The 23109-nt window shown below is 43.4% G+C and overlaps 1 protein-coding gene across 1 annotated transcript in view; it reads right to left on the bottom strand.

The window, feature by feature from the left end:
* Positions 1 to 916: 916 nt before the first annotated feature.
* LOC118787205 (kelch-like protein 29) overlaps positions 917 to 23109 on the bottom strand; it is a 109714-nt gene continuing 87521 nt past the window's right edge. Inside the window, exons 10-14 of the mRNA XM_036542679.1 lie at positions 21266 to 21448; positions 20449 to 20629; positions 13190 to 13383; positions 4869 to 5013; positions 917 to 1150 (exon numbers count right to left, since the gene is read on the bottom strand). Of these exons, the coding sequence (XP_036398572.1) occupies positions 967 to 1150; positions 4869 to 5013; positions 13190 to 13383; positions 20449 to 20629; positions 21266 to 21448 (887 nt within the window). The 3' untranslated portion in view covers positions 917 to 966. The remainder of the gene's footprint in view (positions 1151 to 4868; positions 5014 to 13189; positions 13384 to 20448; positions 20630 to 21265; positions 21449 to 23109) is intronic.

A 23109-nucleotide genomic window follows, 5' to 3' on the forward strand; every position in this document is an offset into this window, starting at 1 on the left:
AAAACATTTATACAGCATCACTGAATTTTTAAAATAAACATTTTCTCATTTTATAATTTACAAAGCCCCCCCCAGCCCCCCCCCCCCCCCGCCCCCACAGACACACTCCTGGCCAGTGGGTCCAGACGATAACTGAAAATTAAGACAAAACAAAAACAAAATCATCGGCAAGGCATACACCCTCAGAGTCTCCAGTTATTTGTGCTTTGGTGAGGAGCAGGAGATCCATGCATCCACATCTAAATGAGGATGCCCCCATCCCTGCGCCTCTCTCCACACACCCCTGCCAGCGCTCTGAGGTCATCACACAGGGCCACATCTCAGAGGAACCTCAAATATTCAGTGGCATTAGCGCCATGGCTTCCATGACACCAGGGGGAGTGTAGTAACTGTACAGTAAAAAGCCTTCGACTTGTTTTAAAACCCAAGCACACTGCCACTGTTTAAACTTTCGACGGCTGAAACAGAATAACACAGCTGTAGAGGACTTGAGGAACGGTAATGTGATCAACAGAGGTACGGCAGCCCACCGAGTTGAGCTTTGTTAAACCCTGACTAACCCGTCTGCTGAGCTCAGCGTTATTAATCCCTGACTGATCCTTCCTAATCTTGTCTCCTCTGATGAACAACATCAACAGGGAGGCAGAGAGACATGGCAAGATTTCCCATGGGTGAGAAACAGAAAACTTAGAGAATTAAACATTTTAACAGACATAGCGGTACTCCTCTAACAAGCTGGTACCGCAGCATCAGGAACTGCGGCACACACAGCTGTGGCACGGTGCCCTGTTTACACTTCAGGGTGGGAGGTGGTGCAGGAGGGGCGTGGAGGGTGGAAGGGGCTGCGGGACAGGGTAGACTCAGCCCCTCTGGATGGGGAGGGGGGGCAGGGCAGGGCTGCCTGATGTGGGGGGGGACTCAGTCACTCTGGATGGGGGGCGGAGGGGGCAGTGTGATGGCATAGACTCAGCCGCTCTGGATGTACTTCTTGATGGTGACGCAGCCGTGTCTGAAGAGCGGGCAGGGCATGCTCTGCAGCAACGTCCATGCGTTAGTGGCGGGGTCAAAGGTCTCCATGTTCCCCAGGGCAGGTCCCTCGCTGCTCACTACCCCACCCGTGGCATAGATCTTCCCATCCAGGATAGCAGCACTGAAAAGGTAAATAAATGCCTGCTTTACACGCTTCATCAAGCATGTAGTGTGACAGATATGTAGATGGAATTTGGGGGGGGGGGGGGGGCAAAAAACTTGTGGGAAGAAAGGTATGCGCAATCCCCTACCAATGCCTTTACACTATACACTACAAGTCCCATTGTTCACTGCCTGTGTCTATACATTACACACTACAAGTCCCGTACTGCAACACCAATGCCTATACACTATATGCTACAAGCCTGACAGTGGAGGGCAGGAGGGCCAATGTGACTGGAGAATTTGATGCTTTTCACTGATGACGGCTTTGAAATTCATAGGAGGCAGACCTTATTTATACAACTGATAAGAAACATTCTATTTTAATTTCCACAAAACATGTAAATAGTTTCTGGTAGCAAACTGGATTTCATATGTTGTTACTGGATTACAAACACAAGCTCAGCTAGGTTCCTGACAACTATGGTGAGTGAGAATTTTCCCTCTAGAAAGCTGAACAGTGTGTGAACAACCATTTGCTGATGGTGAGTTCAGAGAATTTGGATTTGCACATGCTTGCCTTCAGCACACCCCGGCACAAGTTAATATTCAATTAGCAATTCAAAAACTGGGCAGGGGTTGGGGGGATTAGCTGAATGCACTCTCTATCCACTGGTGACCCTTTGGCCAATGATGCCAAGACTCACCACTGAGCATTAGTGTTAGAAATTCTGACTAGTCTACAGAATATATGAATACTTTGTGTGTGTGTGTGTGTGTGTGTGTGTGTGTGTGTGTGTGTGTGTGTGTGTGTTTGTGTGTGTGTGTGTACACACATGTATGCATGTAGAGGGGAGGCCTTATATTTGGGCCAATGCTGTTAAACTAATATACTACATCTCATGTACCAGAAATCATGTACTTCTTGTTTCTGTCATCTCAAGTCACTGGCACTTTTTTTAGGATTGGTTCCAGGTAAACACAGACAGGTTGTGTTCATATATTCTAACACATTCTCTTGCACAATCACTGAGGCCTCTAGTTTGTCAGCTATCTGTGTGCACCTACTGCAGGGAATGGCAGGCGAGTGCTTAAGAAAAGGCACACACAAGTGTGTATCTGTGTACAGTTTGTGTGCATATCCTGTGCAGTACAGAGGACATACCCATTGACCAGTGTGCTGACTGGCTATAACTGTGTTTTACTCGATAAGGATAACTTGACAGCTTCAAATGGGCACATAGCTGAGAGCTAAGATATCACTGAATTTGTGTACAGAGATACCCCTTACAAATGGACTCCTTTGATATAAGCCAAAAACATGTTTTGCATAAAACGGATTAAAGTTTTGAGCAGATCCGTGCTCGATGACCCCCTGTGTTTGCATGAGCAGCTCTGCTAACAACAATAACACAGAGGCTGATGTGACCAAGCAAGTGACGGAGCACAAATTCGCCAGCAGGGGAAAAGAGAACGGGTCAGTAGAGGGGAAGAAAATATAAAAGACAGAAAGAAGCTGCGACATAACATGATAATGGAAAAAAAAGTCTGATATGCTTAATTTTAAATTAGTCTATTTAAATCTGTGGGTTATTTTACACAATGAAATCATTTATACAGCAGCAACTTTATGATTCTGGGATTCATGCCCACAGCCATCTGGTCCAGGGGCCATACTCTTTGGCATCAGCAGATGGTGGTGGGGGGAACAGCCATCCAAACTCTGGACTCACTGGGGACCCGTGCTGGGAGAGCGGACCACTGAGATAAACTGCTTCAGAACCACATCATGGAACAGGTGATCTGTGGTTCAAACCAACCTTTCCTCTCTATACTGGGGCTTGATTTGGTCATTTGCAGCGAAAATAATTTCTGAGTCATGAGGAAATTCATAGATCTCATGATGACAGCTTAAGGATAACCAACAACAGTGTATCAGATGTAAATGTAATGAAAGCAGGTATGCCACAGTTACTCTGTGTGAATATGGACACAGTTTTGACAAACGGCTGAATGAACACTTGGTTAGATTTCTGGTTAACCTTATAATGTGTACTTCTTTGTATGTATATGATTGACATGGTGTATGTGCTGCCTTGAATATTACTCAGCCAGATAAGGCACTTGTTGACAGTACAGACAGTGCCCTATAGGCAAAGATGTCTACAGTTCCAGGCTGTGCTGTGTTACCATTTGACAATGACAGGGGGTCCACAGCACAACATAATTGGCTCTGTTCTGCAAGAATACAGTGGGCTTGTGTTTACAAGGCTGCCCTTGCTACACTGCTCAGCAGCATTCACTAGCAACTCGTCAGGTGCCTGTGGGTTGCTGAGATGATGTCAGTGTGAGATACTCCCATCGTGAAATTGGCGTTGGCTCTCCTGTGGTGCACTGTGGGACTTGTGGTGTGAAAAACCGCCATTGGTTGCATGTGAGTCAATCAGAGGATCATCCAAATGGAGTAAAATCAATATGAAAAACACTGCCCAGCAGTTCTGTACTGTAATGCCAGTTAAATTGGACTCCAACTTAGAAAAGCAAATGCTAGTTAAAGAGCTTTGATTTTTTACTGATTGACTGATTTTTATCTGTGTGTTCTAGCCTTTTCATAACTGCATTAAGATAGACATAATATTGAACACTTGTGAATTCAGTGGGCAACTACACACAAATTTTTTTATACACTGTATGGAATTCATAAGATTAATCTCATGTACATTGTTATCAAACCTGATGATACGACCAACAGACCAATAATTTTTGCTTTTCATACGTGAATCTCAGGTATAGAATGCTCTAAGTTACCAGCGCTTCATTTCCCCTGATCAAAGTCCAGCTATTTTCAGAAAAAACTGAATCCTACTACCATTGTCTCCTCCTGCCTTTTTGTACTTTGGGAAAAAGGTATAAAGAGCCAGACTAACTCCAGCTCTACAGTAGAAATGAGGTATAATGAGCCAGCCTGGTTCCAGCTCTGTGGTGGGAAGAAGGTATTACCGTCTATTTGGAAAAGCAAAACAGCATAACACAGTCAGAGTACTGAACAGAACAGTTTGATTTTGTTCAGTACAGCTGGAGCTTCTGACATCCTTGACTCTAAGCCTTTGATAATATTAAAGCTTTTGAGAAATACTGTCTGTATCAGGTGGCAGACAGGGTGACAGAACTTCAGAAAGACTGTCTCAGAAACCTCTCTACTGACTCTGGATCTGGACACGAGGGCGGGGTTGAAATTTCTACCCTCCTCCAAAGCTCTGGGGTTAAGGTGGAAGTGTTGAACTGAATTCCTCAAAGGCGATAATTTAATAATTTGCAATCATTTCAAAACACAGGTCTTAATTAAATAATTATCCAAATCATGCAATTCGCTTACTTTTTGAATTTTAAAAATATGGTGGTGACAAAGGGGAACTGGTGTACACAAAGAGCCAACATACTGCAGCAAGGCAAAGTACAAGTAGCATGACTGTGAGTAAGGACGTTTTTACAGAGGGAAGAGTTTGAGAAAAGTTGAAATTCAGCACTGTATGCTACTTGGCCAAGCTCATGCAGAAAATATGGGTTCAGATTCAAAGCCATGCTAAATGAACTTGGTTTTTAAATCTAAACAGGGAAGAAATTTTTACATTTTTGTTGCTTTTGACTAAAATGAATGAAAAATGAAACTTAATGCTTAAATAATGTGCTCCCTCAGTACAAGGAAGGCACTCACTGATGGCCAGGGGGGTCTTTACCTGCAGAACTGCCGGGAGTGGTTCATGTTGGGCCCGGCTTTGATGTTGCCCCTCTCTGGGTCGTAGATGGTGGTGGCACGGGCGTAGGCTCCGCCCAGGATGAAAATCAAGCCATTGAGGGTGACAGCAGGAGCGTACTTGTTATCTGTTAAAAAAAAAAAAAACACGCAATTATGCCATGCATATCCATTTAAATGAGGTATAATGCACTGCGGAGTGCTTTTAGCTTCTGTCAGACACTGACAATGTTGCACTCCGGGTAACTGATGGGTTCTGTCATGTGAAAGACGGCCATTCTGCTCCTAGATGTTGGTTTTCAGGTAAATGGAAACCAGATGAACCTCTTTGAAATGACATTCCCTCGAGCACCTGCGATTACTCAGAACCTTTCAGCACATCACAGGAGCCATTTCATTTCGGTGGGAAACAAACTGGCAAGCTAAAGGCGTGTTGAAAGCGTGAGGGAAAACATTTAATTTTGAACCATTTCCGTTTGGCAGATCTTCTAAATATCTCTCATAATTCATAAAAAAAACAGAGTCAGAATTCCTGGAAGAGTAATGAACAACTGGTCTAATGCTCCAGTCTTTGCAAAGACAAGCTGGATGGATGACTCTCAACTTGTAAAAGTGACTAGGTGATCTACCATGCTACTGAAATATTTAGTCGCTACAGCGAAAAATAAATCAGTGCACAATAAAGCAAGAGCTGCAAAATGGTTGGCACGTTTCAGTATGTGTACAAACCGTTCTTGATCATAATGCCCCTTAGTAACCTTTTCTTTGCCTGTCTATCATGTCGATTTCCGTGACGACTGCATTGAATTGGAAATAATAAAGGTGTTGCAATCAAATGCCATCAGAATCAGAAGCTGTAAGTCCCTACTACATTTATAAATGTGCTCGTATGTTAACAGGCCAAGAGGACATGATTGTACACTATATGGCCAAAAGTATGTGGACATCTGACCATCACACCTATATGAGATTATTGGACTTCCCATTCCAAAACCATGGGCATTAATATGGAGTTCTACTTCCAAGGTTTGTCTATGGAGATTGCATGGCTGTGTGCTTGATTTTATGCACCTGTTAACAATCGGTGTGGCTGAAATACCTGAACTCAATAATTAGGAGGGGTGTCCACATACTTTTGGCCATATAGTGTATTTTCCTACAGAGGAATTGAAAAAAAAGATGACTCCTAGTTTGGTGTGTTTTTTTTCTTTGCTTTATTCATAAAGCGAAGAAACAAACAACATGCCTCTGTTTTATTATTCACCTGCTACATTTTAAAACAGTTGCCATAATCCTCACTTAATAACATGGATCAGATAATCAGCTCTGTCAATGATTACCAATACTGCATTATTATAATGATACATCATTTATGCAGACTGGAGTGCAATCTATCCCTTCTTGAGTAATTAACCAGGAAAAATAAAAGCTTTTCATAATTTATGAGCATAGTAAATAATTGAATCAGCATAACTAGGTCTCACTAGTGATTTTGCCTGCTAAGAAAAAGACATACACAGCCATGCATGCCAAATGAGCCTCAGCACGCTTCAAATGAAGATAACCCGGAGACACGTTATCTTCCTCACAGTGGAAGTGTCTCTCAGATAATGACGGCACGGTCTGAACGGGCTCTTTGCTGATATCCGAGATAGGAATCATTCCGCTCGCTTGCTTTAGCCACACAGATTGAGATAACGTTCTCCTCACATGCTGCCTCAATCTGTCTTTCCCCCCCCTAAAAAGAGAGAGGGAGCTAAATTCATTTGCTACGTTTCACAGCCATTTTCAATTAGTTTACATCGGATAATCTTAATCTTGTGATATGCAGCGCAAGAGAACAAAATGTTGAACAAAAAAACATTCATTTATATTCAGTGCCCATCAAATTTATTTATATCCCACACTAAACAGAAAAAAAACATAATAAAACAGAAAAAACTGCATTTGCTTAAAAAGTTTAAAATTTTATACTTCAATAGCACTACACAGAGCATTTGTCATGTTCAATAATGCCACATTCCTGCAGGTTGCATGGAATGGTGCTTTTTGACACTGTGTGTCATCAAAATGGCAGATTGTTTTGGCAGTCTCCAGTTGCTGCCTTTAGATTTACAGCTGCCTCCTGCACAGTTCTACTGCCTGTGGTGGCAAGACACACTTGCAACCTTTGCCTGGCAGGTTTGCTACTGTAGCACTTAAATTTCTCAATAATTGACACTACAGTGGAAAGTGGTAGATTCAGCTTTCAATGAATTCTAATACAGTCATCTCCCAACTTGTGGAGGTCAATGACCATTTCTCTAAAGTCTGAGAGCTCTCTGACCTTAACCACGATAATGAATGCTACTAATTACTTCTTCTGTGTGGTACTTCTATTCTACTCCGGAGAAACAGGAAACCTTCAAAGTCTTCAATACTGCAAAGCATAATGTTTGTATAGATCTGCATTTCTTTGCAGATTTTAATTAAAGATTTATTACAGATGTGAATAAATGTGACCTTCAGGTTTCCTGGAACAAAATGCATTATTTGGAGACAATGTGACTTTACTTTATGCAGTGCTGTTAAGATTAAAGTCTAACATTTACAATGATCCATATAATATAAATGTATGTGTATATATATATATATATATATATATATATATATATATATATATATATATATATATATATATATATATATACACATATATATATATATATATATACACACACACACACACACACACACACACAAAGGAAAACCTCAATTCTTTGAGAGATGAAGGCAGTGGAAATCTACTCCACAATCTATAGTCAAGAGCCTCCCAGGTTTGATGATGTTTAGATCTGGTGATTGGGGAGGCCATGTAAGGTGACTTCTTGACTACATGTGCTACAGCCAATCAGGAAAAGGAAAAGGTTTTCTGATTGTAACTCTGTATTGAAAGTGACACTGTGAAAAACAGATTTGTGTATTTCAGATCCATCTCTGATGCTACCCATGACTAACTTTCCACAAACACCACTGGCATATTCACAAATCACCCTCTCTACAAACATCATTACTATATTCACAAATCACCATCTCCACAAATAGCATTACTTTATTCAAAAACCAGTTGACTCAGTTACTTTGCCATTCTGTTGGTGAGCAACCGAAGGAGAAAACCATCCACTTTCATGCGGTAAAAATGCTGACAGAAAAGCAGATGAGGGCTTGTGCTTAATACCTCAGGAGGAAGAAAATGTATCAGCTTAGATATTAGTCTAGAAATGAGCTATAATTCAACCCTCTGCTAAAATAATGAGTCTCAGATAATTAAGCACATGCACTGAGCTGAAAAAACTGTCAAGCACCACCTCCCCTGGACAGCGTGTGAACTACTTTGACTCTGAAAATGGCTTTACTTTTGCATTTGTATTTTTACTGCGTGCTTCCAAGCAGCAAGCAGGTCTCATTGCTTCACTTAATCACCAAAGTAAACTTTGACACATGGTGCTCTTGTTGATTTTTCTCCCTCTCTCCCTCTCACTCACTCACACACTCACACACTCACTCACACACTCACACACAGAAACACACAGAAACACACACACACACACACACACACACACACAGCTATGGTATGCTGCCTGAGCCATCTGTGTGCGATGCAGACAGGTGAGTCTTAGAATAGCGCTATACATTAACTCCATACCCTAATGCCACTCCCTTGCTGTGCTGCGCTGCAGTAGTTGGCCTCTCCAGCAGGGGGCCATGTGGCAACCAAGCCTCCTGTATGAACACAGACTGTGCTCCTCTGCTTCTCTCCGGCAGAGACAGAGTGTTTTCTTTCTGAAGGTCTCTGCAACCTGAAGGGCAAACAGGCTGTCGTGGACCGTTGTGTGCAGAAAAGGATATAATTAAGAGGGTACGAGCCACCGAGCGCTTTCTCTCAACAAGACAACCTGCTGAGGATGGTCCCCCACACAACTTCTAACACAATCAGTGCATCGGAGCGCAAGCCCAAACCAATACAGTGCACTGAAATCTTGCTGGCAGATAGGGAATTCTTAAAATGCGGTTTTCATAGGAGGGAGGAACCATCTGAAACCAGGTTTTTAGTGACAGTGTCAGTCGTGACAGCAAAAATGACATGCACACAGAACATTAAACAGACCGCTGACTGCAGCCGTTGAAAGTGTCTGTCAATCCTGAGACAAACCACTCACGGGTCTGACCACCAAATCGGTTTCACCATCGTGGCAGTGTGTAATTTGCACACCTAATCGTTTCTCCAGGCTCTCAAAGACACCCTCAGTCTGTGCTATCCCGTCTTAGGTCCCGGTACTATGATGACAGCTGATGTCAGTCAAAGAGAGGATCAGACAGAAGATCCAGAATAACAATGTGTGGTTTGGGAGGGGTATTCAGCCTGGTCAAAATGTCATTAATAACAGATTTCATTTGGGAAATACGATCAGCCAAATCCTGGACTGGGTCAGTAAGGGGTGGAGGAGGGCAGCGAGTTGGCATATGGAGGTATTCTCATCAGAAACCCGAGCAAAACTGTTATGTGCTTGCTAGTGTACACTGACACAGGAGACACACAAAGCCTTACTTCTGCCTCACAGAGGGTTCTGATTCATAAATAATGTACAGTAATGTCATATGTAGGGAAGACACCCTTCTCCAGTAAACCTCACATAGACTCCATGGCATCCCATTGGTTTAGCCTAACAGCCTCGTTTTTGCGCGTAAAGTTCACCCAGATCAGGAATTTTTGGGCCTTCAAACTTCAGAAACATTAAAGGATAATATTACTTTTGAGCCCTTCACAATAAAAATCTCCTCTGGCTGCATTTAAACATCACCAACATATGTAGCATCTGCTGTGATTCATAATGACAAGAACTTTTAAGACAGACATGCCGTAGACTCACTGTTTGGAGTGTGGCAGGTGAGGGGGCAGTGACAGGTTTTATGCCATCTTCAACCTCACCCCCACCGTAATGGGGTGCGATTCCCGAATGCACATACTATACTAAATACTTCATGGACCAAAGCCTGTACTACAGATGAAAAAAAAAAATCTAATTTGGGATCTTGTCTCATCTCTTAGGTCTGCAACAGGGGATATTTTTCATAAATTTGTATTAAAGAAGCATATTCCATGAAGCCGTCTAATCTCAAACTCACCAATTCCATCCTAACTACACTAGGGAAATCCTCATTTACATTCTTAAATCCCCACAGCTTGAGGGGGCAGATTGAGGAAAATATTAAAATGAATGAGTGTAATATGTGTGCTCAGTAGGCCTGGACATGGCAGTGCGAATCCTCCAGTAGACGCACCCCGACAGCCCAGAGCTTGGCTCCCTGGGCTAGTACAGCATTATGATTATATGATAATGTCACAGAATCTATCAATATGCACCAACCTTTACATCTCTGACCTTCCCAATAATTTAAAGTTATCAGCTCCCCTCCACCAAGCCAGATATTTAATTAGCATTCACATTTCATAACCATTAATATTTTATTACTATCATACTGTATATACATACATATATACATTACAAATGGTGCCCTCACAGGCCTCTGTATCATCTCATATTAATTTTTAAAAGAGGCTAATATGTGCTTGTGTAAGGAGACATTTGCATTTTGAGATAATATGCATTTTTATTATATTAGCATGATAAAGAAATGGTTACCAAAGGCATTCATGTACAGCACACAGGAGTATAACTTTTACCTGCATTTACAACATGAGGAGTTAAAACCACTCGTGGATCCTCAGGTAGTAATGATGAGAAATTACATTATTTTTTTCATAACATTCCTACACTTCAACAGAATCATTTATGAGTTATGTCAAAAACGGCAGCCAAATCTTTAGTGGATCTGCCACAGGCAGCTTTCAGCTGAGCTAGCAATAACTAGCAATGTGTGGTAATTGCCCAATGGACTGGACACCAGACGCCTACTTTGGACCAATCCAGTATCTCCTACACAGCTGGGAGTAGGACAACAATGACGTATGAGTGGGGCCTCACCAAACAATCCATTTGATTATGAATCATTAGGGGCTGATGTACTAAACTTTGCTCATGGGTAAAGTTGGTCTCAATTTACTAAAGGAGCTTGTTCTGGCATTACAAGATAACTGCCAAGCCATTTTTGCACACGTGATTTAATGAATATGCAATCTAGGGCATTCCCCCAAAACGACTGTGAAAAATAAGAAGAACAACTGGAAATGCATGCAGATAACCAGCTGCCAGCTGCCTTATCAGTGTTTATGGCTCTGGCTACAGGTGTAATTTCCTTGTTTTATTTTACTGCCTGTCAAAAGCAAGTAGTAAATCTTCTACGACCACTTCAGACTATGGCTCCCCAAATACAATGCCCAGAGCCTCCATACTGTTATTAAACCAACATACTGCTTTCCATTCAACCTCAGTATGTAATAGGTAGGTTTTTTTGCCTAATTATTCACCCCATCACTATACTTAATGTAATTGAAATCACTTATTCCCTGCAAGAAGGCAGAACATCAGCTGTCATACTACTCAGGGGTAGACACTGTCGACTTGGCAGGTGAAATGGAAGGGAAAAAAAAGAGCGTTTCCCTCTCTGGCATGTCTGGGGAGACAGTGTCCAAATTCCCTGGAGGCATGCTCTATATATTATATATATATATATATATATATATATATATATATATATATATATATATATATATATAAAATCTTCAGGAACAGCACCCTTTTCACAAAAATGAGAGCCAGCGAGTACGGAGAGGGGTGGCTATTTGGTACAGTTGGATGAGAAAAACAAAAACATTTACTTCAACTTTGCAGCTTATTTTTAAGCCCCCCCCCCCAAGAGGACTACATTTATCATCATATTCTTTATCATTTGTCAGAAGTAACACTGCCTTTCCCCTTCACAATGTGGATCCCAACACCAACACTGAAGCTCTCTTCACCTGCGGAGGCAAGACACAACTCAACACATACCTGTACAAAAAACCTGGTGGGGAGCGTTTTTCAGGATTTAAAAAAAGCCGGTTTCTTTGTCTAGACTGCACTGTTGGAACCCTGCTTTGCAGTCCTAAGAAAGTGTGCCAGCTAATTGTGATGCACTACGTGCTGCAGAATATCACAGCGTTAATTGCCATTGCATTAGAGTTGGAGGTTCCGCACTCAATATTTGTTACTTCCTCAAATAAGATCTTATTAAATGCGGTTTAACCTTAATCTTCAGCCTTTTCACTTGACCATTATTTCCCCAGAGCTCTCCCAGGTCATTAGCCTAGGCTATACAGGCTACCATTTTCTTTTCCATGAGTAGATTTCCAATTAAATTTCCAATTCAAGTTCAGCTACTTGTTTGTTAGAGGCCCTATTATGTCCTATATAGTCTTTAGTATTTTTGGATCTTTTTCAGGTGATACCCTTAAGCACAGTGCGGATCTCCCAGCCCTGTGAGGAACACCATTGACAGGGTACAGGGTAATGGTTTGATCAGGACAGCAAACTAGTCACTGACCAATGGAGGCAGAGATGAAAACCTGCCTTTTGTAAACACATAAATATCAAGTGCATTCTTATTGGCCACTTTGTAGAGAAAGTATTTGCTGTAACCAACACCTTGCATAGCTTGCATAGCATCATCCTGTTCACCTGAATGATCCTCACGAGAATCACCATCATCTCTGAGCACATGTCAGAGACAACTCCACCTGCATTGCTATCTCTGTTAAGCACAGAATCATAGGGGACCCCCTATGATTAGTCCTATGATTAACACTAATACAAAATTTCTCATTACTCTTATTATTGACAATACTGGGGTTACCTGTTTGGCTGGCAGATCTTTTAATGCAGACCACCCTCTCTTTGTTCAGCATCTGATATCTTCCCACCTTTTCTTTAATTCAAGACTGGTATGGCTGAATGGCTCACAGCATTCACTCTGCTAGCAATTTCCTTCCACAGATTCCATCTTGTTAGTGCACAATTTGGATAGCTGTTTACTTGTCTCTGCGACAAGTACTGCTAACTCCTCTGCTGAAAACTTCATCTGTTTTTTAAGTTCCATTGCTCTGCTCTTGTTGTTGCGTGTCGATACGAACTGACAGGCACATCTTTAAAAACGCATCATGCCATAATTTAACAAGCCATTTTGCAGTGTTATTAATTAATAAACCACTTGCTAAATTTATGCACTGCAGCCCCATACAATTAGGATGCATTTCCTCAAAAGTGCGCAAGTCTTAGCATGTCAGCCCCTTCTGGAGTTAAAAGGAACGGGTATGCAGGGCCTTACCAATCATGGGCGATTCGATAAAGCTCCAGGTGTTTGACTGAGGTTCAAAGGACTGCAGGACACCAGCTGAGCGCCCAGCCTCGTTCACCCCTCCGAACACGTAGATCTTCCCCCCGCACACCGTGGCTGCTGCAGAGTGTACCGGTTTCGGAAGCGGAGAGACCGTCTCCCACTGGTTCGTAATGGTGTCATACCTGGGACAAAAAAAGGCGAGCATCACTCTCTTGTAGTAAATATCAATCACTGCCAGTCGATAGCAATCACTGTCAGTTTGACATCAATCACTGCCGGTCAATATCAATCACTGTTGCTGTCAATATCATTCACTGTCAGTCAACATCATTCACTTTCAGTCAGAGTCAATCACTGTCAGACAATATCAATCACTGACAAACATTTCTGAGTTAGTACCAACTATTTTTTGCTTAACTGCTAAAAGTGGAGAGTAATAAAAACCACATCTGGGGCCGGAATGACAATGTTCAATATGCATACAAGTGACAAGCAAACAATACAGCAGCAATATGAATATGAGAATATTCTATGTATCATACAAATGATTCATAATACCTATGGAGTGAATCCCTACTCTGATATAAACAGGAGTAAAAACAAACATTTGAGTGACTCACAGTCATGTCAGAGACTAAAATCTCTCCTCTCATCACCAGATGTGTTTGCATGTGTGTGCAGTCTAGGGGGTAAACGACAACCAGGGCGGGTACAGCGGTACGCAAACTGTCTCTGATTAGTGGGGAAAACCATGTGGATAAGAACAGACTCTCTTTCAGGGGTGAGCAGAATCTGGCACTACTGCCACAAGTGGGGCCAAATTCATTAAAACAACTAAGTGTTGTGTGCATGAATAAATGAACAGTAATGAACATACAGGATATGTAGATTTAACAAAAACAAATGACATAGATTCTCATTCATTCAAACAACATGTTCCTCTAGTCAAGAGTATCCTCCAGTCAAATAGTTCACATGAACACAAATGCACATATATTAAAATAACTTATTCAATAAAATAGGCTCAGTACACAAACATAAAAATACACACACGCACGCACACTCACACACACACACACACACACACACAAACACACAATCTTTTGTACAAGCACACCGCTGACACACTTGTAGCTGTGCATCATGTCTACCTCTTTCCAACACAGTTACGCACAATAGCAGATGCCACAGTAGCTGCTCGTGGGGTGACATGGGTGTGGAAATTTTAAAACAAACAGACCAGAAGGGAAGCATTTGTCTGTATCTGGACCTGACGATGGCCAACATCCTAGACTGACAGTCACTTTGTTTTGTTCATTCATATCAAATGCGTGGGTCTATTTCATGTTTCCTGAACTATGCAAATCGTGTTAATTACGACTGGGCCTGAACCGAATGACTGAAATACTGATGCACTTGACTGCACTTGTGTTTTCACTGCAATGTAGTGAGCAATCCTCTGGAACCATTACCAGGCGCACAGCTGCCGGGGGGGGGGGACACGATGTCTTATGCTGGCAGGATCCGGGATGCCACGCTACCACTGCCAACACTAAGAACACAAGCTGAGGCGGGAGGAGAAACGGGAGCCAACGAAAACTTGGGATCACTTATAGACTGGCGTGTGACCCCAACCAATCCTCATACAGAACTCACAGAAGCTGGATATTATAGGACCTCACTGTGAGGTCAGGATCAATCAGATGAATGGCTAGTAAGTTGATACATTAGATAGCAGTGGAACACAGCGAGCGTGTCACCCAACTTTGCTCTCATACCATCTACAAGACACAGGCTAGGCTGGGGCACTGCTTTGCTAGCAACAACATAATCTGATTTATTTGGCAGGTGCTCTTATCCAGAATGATGGCAAGAAACAGTAAATGCTTGGGCTGAGATTATGGTAAGAAACAGTAAACGCGTATCACTGGCACAAGAACAATACAGATACAGAACAGGATCAGCCAGAGCTACAATAAATAAGCTTAAAAACAGCAGTGAAATACATAAGCAGTTTTAGCAAACACATAGCACTCAGAATTTATCCACAGGAGTGACCCCCCTGCATCATATTAACCTGTACATAATTTTTAAAACTGATCCATAACGTTATCTTATATCAATACGGTATCTTTTGGTAGCGTAATCTCAAAGAGCTACATGAGACAGTGTGAGATTTCACTCAGGATATGGAGTGACGGATGCTGGGTGCTGGATGCAGGACATAAATAAATATATAAATACATAAACATGCTGTGTGAAAATGGTATTCAGTTCAGCTCTTGGCAGGTTTAATTATGACTTGTCAAGCCCAGGAATACCAATAGCTTTCTAAAGGAATTACAGTCCGAACTCTGTACCCTGGGGCCCAGTGCAAACCTCTTTATGGACCTGAGTTAAATCAACAAAAAACAAAGGCAGATGAGAACCATTTAGCTAAACAGAAGTAAATTGCTTTCTGCCTGGACTGTTTCTCCCTCTGTAAACAGAGTATGAAACAACACCTCTTTGACACAAAAGTCAAACACTGTGGGAGTGAGCTATCCTGACTGTGTTTATTCTGCTACTGAATTAAACAAAGGAGGAGTGTATGAGTGTGAGAGAGAGAGAAAGTGAGTGTGTGTGGGTGTGTGTGTGTGTGTGTGTGTGGGTGTGAGTGTGTGTGCGTGCATGTCTGAGATATATAATGTAGATGTATAATTGTGTACGTGTGTACGTGAGAGATTGACCAATGCTCCTCACATTAAAAAGGGTTTCAAGAATAAGTTCTGGAGTATCATGCAAAGAATATATATAAAGTATATATATATTTTTAAAAAAATCTTCGCAGGAAGATTGCGTGAGTAAGCACGTTTATGTGTGTTTGAGTCAGTGAATGAGCATATGTTTCCTCTTTGAGGACATATGTCAAAGCACACCTTTACAGAAGGTACACATGCAATGCCAGGCCTTGGTCTCACTGCACGAAATGCTCACGCTCCACTCTGTCAGTGTTTGCTTTCGTCTCTGCAACACCTTCAGCTGTGACCCTATTCCCAATTCCCAACATGTATTTATTCTCTCTGCCTGCTCTCTGAACCATCAGCACTGAAGCGCACTGGCAATGATGCATCTAATAGAATCAAGGCAGAAGTGCCTGGGAGACGACCGTGTCATTACTCATCCTCTCCTGTGCACCTCGCGACTGCCCGCGCTCCTGCCGCTCGCACGCCGTGTGGCTGCCATGGGAACTAACAGGGCCGGGGTCGCTGACACGCACCACGCCGCTGCCGTACCCCTGCCCTCTGGAACGCTCCTATTGGTCAAGGGAAAACGAGGCGGCCTTGGCGTGGCTGGTGGGCGGAGGGACGTTGGTTTGCTCGGTGGCCCTGCCCTCCCGGCTGAACTGGACCGGCGCGCCCTGTAAAAGCAGCGGCTTTAACACACACACGCTGCACGCTGGGTCCCTCCTCTGATAACTGGTCCTGGCACAGTAGCAGCATGCCGGGCGGGCAGCCATCGCCGGGCCCAAATCCCATCCGCCAGGCGGTGGGAGAGAGTGCCAGGGCGTCCCGCAGGCTGACACTGAAGACTGGAGACCGACCTCCATAAATACCCTCCCCTTCGCCTCTTCCAAGATTCTACACCAGCAGAGACACAAGCGCACATTTTGCCTCCTCTTGCGCTGTGGGATCGATTAGCTACTGTACGTCCCTTTCGTCATCCTTAAAGGCAGTAAACTTCCCACTTGGTAGTTCACCGACACAAGCTAATTAAGGCCTTTTGCTTGTTCATCAATTTCATTTTGGCACAAAATATACAGCAGACACAGACAACAATAAACAATCGCTGTCATCTTAAAGGCCGGAGAGGGGCTCATGCACAGCACAGCGGTATGATTCAGTGTCAAAATAACTGAAAGCCGTTAATCTCTCAGTAGCCTACAGCCAGCCTGCTAATGAATGTGAGGTCTCCCTTCCGCCTTGGAAGGCACGCCTGTGGGTTGCCTTGCTGATATGATCCCGCTAGGAGAGACACCCAACCTTATCATTTTATTCCAATATCCCAGTGATGCAAAGAAACTGTTGGCAAAAAGAGACACTGAACTCGAAGACTTAACAGGGGAGGGGGGACACCGCTGAGAGAAATCGGGCCTTAAGAGTTGCTTAACTCCACAGAGTGCAAGAACAGTGGAGGGGGGCCTTGCATTGCATGCTGGCATGGAAACTTGCTTCGGAAAACCATGGGGGGGTTAGAGAGACACTAAGTGATTAATCCTTATGCTTTATCAGATATCTTTTCCAGAAGCCCCGTCCATCTGCTTTCTCAGAGAATGCTGATGTTGTGGAAGGCCTGGAAGTAAAACATCATAGAGGCTGATTTCATGAATGTAGTGAGGGCTGGATTCCACCTGTAGCAGACCCAGAGCAAGGCAACAGCAGGCACCTTCCTGTACACAGTCCCAGAGAATTGCCACTGCTAACAGCGCTGTCCATCTAATGGCCAACAGGGGGCGCTCTTTGCATTTAAACCCCAAGCTTCAACAAGGTGACTGAAACAAGACAGATTCCCTAATGCGCTCAGAACTTTCTCTGACTCTAAAGAGCTAAAAACACTGTTTTAGCATGCAATGCTGTGCAGCATTTTGTACTAATTTGGTAGAGCTGCAGTATGCTGCCAGTGTGTGTATACACTGACTTGTATGAACCACTCAAAAGACTTTGCTGTGCGTAGAAAAGAACACTGTGACTGATTGAAATGAGTGAGTAACAAGATAACTCCACCCACTTCAGGGGTCAGGTAGGCTCACTCTGCCTCCACATCTGAGCAAGATTTCAGTGTAATCAGAGCGTCTGAAGATGCTGTGTGCAGAACAGGCACATGCCTCTCCCCACACCCCCTGGGTCTTGCACTGCAGGAAGCTTGACTCCATCCTCCATCAGCAAAGCAGAATAACAGCTCTTATTGTAAAGGAAGCCTGAGAGAGCTGATTGAGGAAATGACTCTGAGTGTCTGCAATTTCACAGTCAGGGGAGAGAAAACGAGGGAGATGTAGAGCCAGAGGAAAAGTTGAGACGGGGGGGGGGGGGGTTAGAAACTGAGGGAGCGAGGAAGGTGGAAAGAGATGGAGACGGAGGGAGAAATGAGAGACGGAGACAGAGAGAGAGAGACGGGGAGATGGGAGGGAGAGATGGAGACAGAGAGGGAGAGATGGGGAGATGGGAGGGAGAGATGGAGACAGAGAGGGAGAGATGGGGAGATGGAGGGAGAAATGGAGACAGAGGAGGAGAGATGGGGAGATGGAAGGAGAGATGGAGACAGAGAAGGAGAGATGGGGAGAGGGAGGGAGAGATGGAGACAGAAAGGGAGAGATGGGGAGGTGGAGGGAGAGATGGAGACAGAGAGAGAGATGGGGAGAGGGAGGGAGAGATGGAGACAGAGTTGAGAGATGGAGACAGAGAGGGAGAGATGAGGAGAGGGAGGGAGAGATGGAGACAGAGAGGGAGAGATGGGGAGATGGGAGGGAGAGATGGAGACAGAGAGGGAGAGATGGGGAGAGGGAGGGAGAGATGGAGACAGAAAGGGAGAGATGGGGAGAGGGAGGGAGAGATGGAGACAGAGAGGGAGAGATGGGGAGAGGGAGGGAGAGATGGAGACAGAGAGGGAGAGATGGGGAGATGGAGGGAGAGATGGAGACAGAGAGGGAGAGATGGGGAGATGGAGGGAGAGATGGAGACAGAGAAGGAGAGATGGGGAGAGGGAGGGAGAGATGGAGACAGAAAGGGAGAGATGGAGACAGAGAGAGAGAGATGGGGAGAGGGAGGGAGAGATGGAGACAGAGTTGAGAGATGGAGACAGAGAGGGAGAGATGGGGAGATGGAGGGAGAGATGGAGACAGAGAGGGAGAGATGGGGAGATGGGAGGGAGAGATGGAGACAGAGGGTGATGCAAACTGAGTAGGAGGGCAGGGCTGTGCAGCTGCCTGAACTCTGGCATGTCAATCACATTCGGTCTACACCCAATACTCTTCCCAATTCAAACATAGCAGAAGGCACATCACCAACATATGCGAGCACAGCACAGTCAGGGAGGACTGATTACGCATGTACCAGCACAGCACAGTCAGAGAACGCTGATCATCCCTGTGCTAGCGCAGTCAGGGAACTGGGGACCCCAATTGTGAAATGGCCATGCCCTCCTCGAAGTGGCCACACTCTCTCGAATGTAGACGCCCTCTCAGTCCTGAAAACACACTCTTCCACTCAGCTTTACCTCTCAGTCCTTAGCTTTAGCGTTCTGTGCTCATCAAGGTGGGATAAAAGCTCAGCATTTTCCACACAAAACTGAAGATTTGTGGAATTACTGCATGTGGGAGTGCGTTTTTTTTTTTTTTTTTGATGCTGAATACCGAAATATCTGTCATAAAAATCTGGAGGGAGTATAATACAGAAGAGCTCAGCACTTTAATTTAAAAAATAAATAAATAAAAAAACAAAAACTGATTTCCAGGAGTAGCATGAATGTGAAATATCTGTCAGTGAAATACCAAGTGGAGCCTGGGGGAGCACTGACAGTGATGTCATGTTCAGTCAGCCAAACAGAACATTTGATTGGTGCTGACATCGGACATAATAACATGCGAATGTGCTGGAAAGTAAATACCTGGTAAATATGTATCTTTATTTTGACATTTGGAAAAAAAAAAAGGGAAACGGGCAAACTTTTTGGAATGAACTGCAAAATATCAAGTTTTTCCCCGTTGCAGGCCCTTACCCATTCCAACTTCCGCAATGATCTCTTTGAGTCTGAGTGACATGTTAAAGCACTGGAACATTTTAACCCTTCCAGTCCAGTCCAGCAACACCAACGCAGGTAAATGACATAAATTTACCATTGGTTCAAAATCATTAGTCAGAGGTGAATACAAAGCATGATGGAATTAGACTGACCACAGCATGAACGACACAGGAACTAGGAACATATTAAGCTCTAGGACAGCAGCTTTTAACAGGACATTACAGGGCAGAAGTCAATGAGCATCGGTGTGGAGCAGTAATATAAGGACTGCACTTGCCACTAAAAAGCTGCAGGTTCAAGCCATATAGTGCTGTTATACTACCCCCGAATGAGGTACTTGCTTCAGTAAAATATTCAGCTGTATAGATGGCTAATTCATAAAGAATGAGCTGCATAAGATGCTCTGGATCGTGGTGACTGCTGATCTAAATAAATAAGTTAATAATAAATAATGAATAAATGATGATGACCTCTCCACGTGGTCCAGACTCCCTGCCATCCCCAGGCCGGCGATGGCGTAGAGTTTTCCATCGTACACCACGCTGTTATGGCGACATCGTGGGACTGTCATGCGTGACACCAGGTTCCAGTTATCCAACAGGGACATGTAGCACCACACATCTGACAGCATGACACCTGATTCCATGCCACCTGGGAAAGGCATCAAAACAAATATCCATCACAGCTGAAGCCCCCATCTGTTTGACTCAATAATCCATTTTACTACACATTTCCAATTTCAATTAAACATAAGATACTGTACATTTCCCAACCTAAACATTTACCATTTACATTTTCAGTACTGAAAACTGAGCTGAGCTGGGGGTTCATGTGCGCTCAAAATGTACTCTCACACCTGTTAGCAGCTAACTGTTCAGAGAGTACACCCACAGGGACACCTTGAAAAGTAAATGTGACACTTTTAACGTTCAGGATAAAGCTGTAATTTTTCACCTGAAATAAATTACTGTGCTCATACTCAGCAGTGCATTCGGTGACCATTATCATTTTAAAATGATTACGGTATGAAATACAGGCAGCTGGATGACGTAAGCTTTAAAGGAAAGCAAGTGCACTGTGACAGCAAGATGTCATGTGGATCAACACTGATAGGCAGTTCTGAACAGTCAGACCCCGTGCCTTTGGGTTTCCGTAGGCAGTGAAGGCAGCCAGTTCCATCTTGCACTCTGAACAGAGCCCTCTCTGTTGGGTGTGCTATAAATAAAAGGCCAGTCACAGCAGGCAGAGGCAGATAAACTGAGAGTGACACATGGGAGGCCTGCATACCTGACAGATAGATATTATCCCCGGCTGAAACCACGCTGAAGAACTCGCGGTCGTAGAAAGGCAGGCTGGCCAGGGGGTACCACTTGTGGTTCTGGGGGTTGAAGCAAGTGACAGCAGTCAAGGAGCGCTGGTTCATCCCGATGACCTGACGACCCCCCACCAGCACGATCACTTCTGCCACACCTGGGGAGACCAGAAGAGGGGCGTTGTGGGAAACAGAAGGTCTAAGCACAGGTGGTATCTCACATGAATGTAATTAAGGACCAAAATGAACAAAATTTTCCCTACATTACGACAGAAGCACCGTTAAACGATCTATTTAAACTGAAGACTTTCTTTTCCTAGCCTTAAACAAGCAGTAGGTGATATTCTGTGGATGATACAAATGTCCTTAAAGAAATGTCCTTTGTCAGAAGCCAAGATGAATTTAACAAAAATTCAACTGTAGTTTGCTCTGCTACAGGCCTCTCTCTGAAGAACAGTATTTTGCAAACTTAGGTTGCACCCGCTTATAACAAAGACTGAAACTCACACACTTACAATTGCTGTATATGAAGCTGTTTTATATAGCTGTAAATTAAGTCTGGTTGTTAATGTTTCAGCTTTATATCTGAGTCTTCCTCAGAACCCTCTTATGTACATAAAGAAGCGTGCCACATTTGTGATCAGTAAAGTCTGTACTGACACATCAAAATGTTCACATAAAAATTCTTAATACATATACCATGCATATAACTTTTCAAATAATCTTTGTAACTACCAAGAACAGTACAATCTTTGTAAACCTTTTCAGAGAATCATGGGAAATAACTGCAATGGTTGATTGTGGAAATATTCTTACATGTGCTTGTTTTGGTATATTTTGCCAAATACATTTCAAATTGTAGAGTCTAACTCCAGATGGCACAGTGCAGTGAGCACAAGTGTAAGAGATGAGACCTGAGACACAGGAGCTGTGTCTTTCAAATTGCAGAAGAGTATGAAATACAGTCTTTTACAAATAAAATAAATAAAAAGAAGGAAAAACACATACTGGAAAGAAATACCATGGGGAGTATTTCCTTTGTTTAACTGCAGACTGCCATTAAAAAAATGGCAGTCACTATGTGTTAAAAAACATTGCAGATGGTTTGGAAATGGAAAAAAAAAATCCCCAGGTTCAGAGAACCTTTGATGTCCCTCCTGATGTTTATGTTCTTTGTCAAGTCTGTTTGCCCTCATCAAACTCTCACAGCACAGGAAAACAGGCAGCGGATTCTTTTTTTTATATAAAAAAAGATGCTTGTCTGTGGGTTTAAAAAAGTTCCAGACTTGAAATGCCATCAAACGATGAAAAACTGGGTGGATTGAATTAACAATGTATGTTCAAAGGTCCTGTGTTAAAGAAGAGCAAGCCTCCAGTGCTTTGCACAATCACACACAAGCACACAAAGCTTCTCAAAGGCTAACACACACACACACACACACACACACACACACAAGGCATCTCCCTGTGAATGTTAAACTGAAAAATTAGCTTGAATTCATTTCAATTAACTCTGCCATAAAACCACAGAATGCAGAATGTTTACACAGCAACAGGAAGTTCTTAATACAGCTAGTGCTGTCACTTAGTTCCTTCCAGTCCTTCATGGTGCCAGAGTGGCTGGCTGTGATCATGCCAGACTATTCCTCTGTGGTAAGTAAGCCAGTCCTCCTCTCTGAGCCACAGCATCGACGACTCTCTGACTATGTGTACCTCATCTTTCTATTTTTAATGCTTTTTCCCCTTTATGTAACCCTGTTTGGCACTGCCAGTTGAACATTGGGCTGACCTCACTGCAGCAACCTATGCACGCACGCAG

The sequence above is a fragment of the Megalops cyprinoides genome, chromosome 12 (assembly GCF_013368585.1).
Source record: "Megalops cyprinoides isolate fMegCyp1 chromosome 12, fMegCyp1.pri, whole genome shotgun sequence".
NCBI classification, from domain to species: domain Eukaryota; kingdom Metazoa; phylum Chordata; class Actinopteri; order Elopiformes; family Megalopidae; genus Megalops; species Megalops cyprinoides.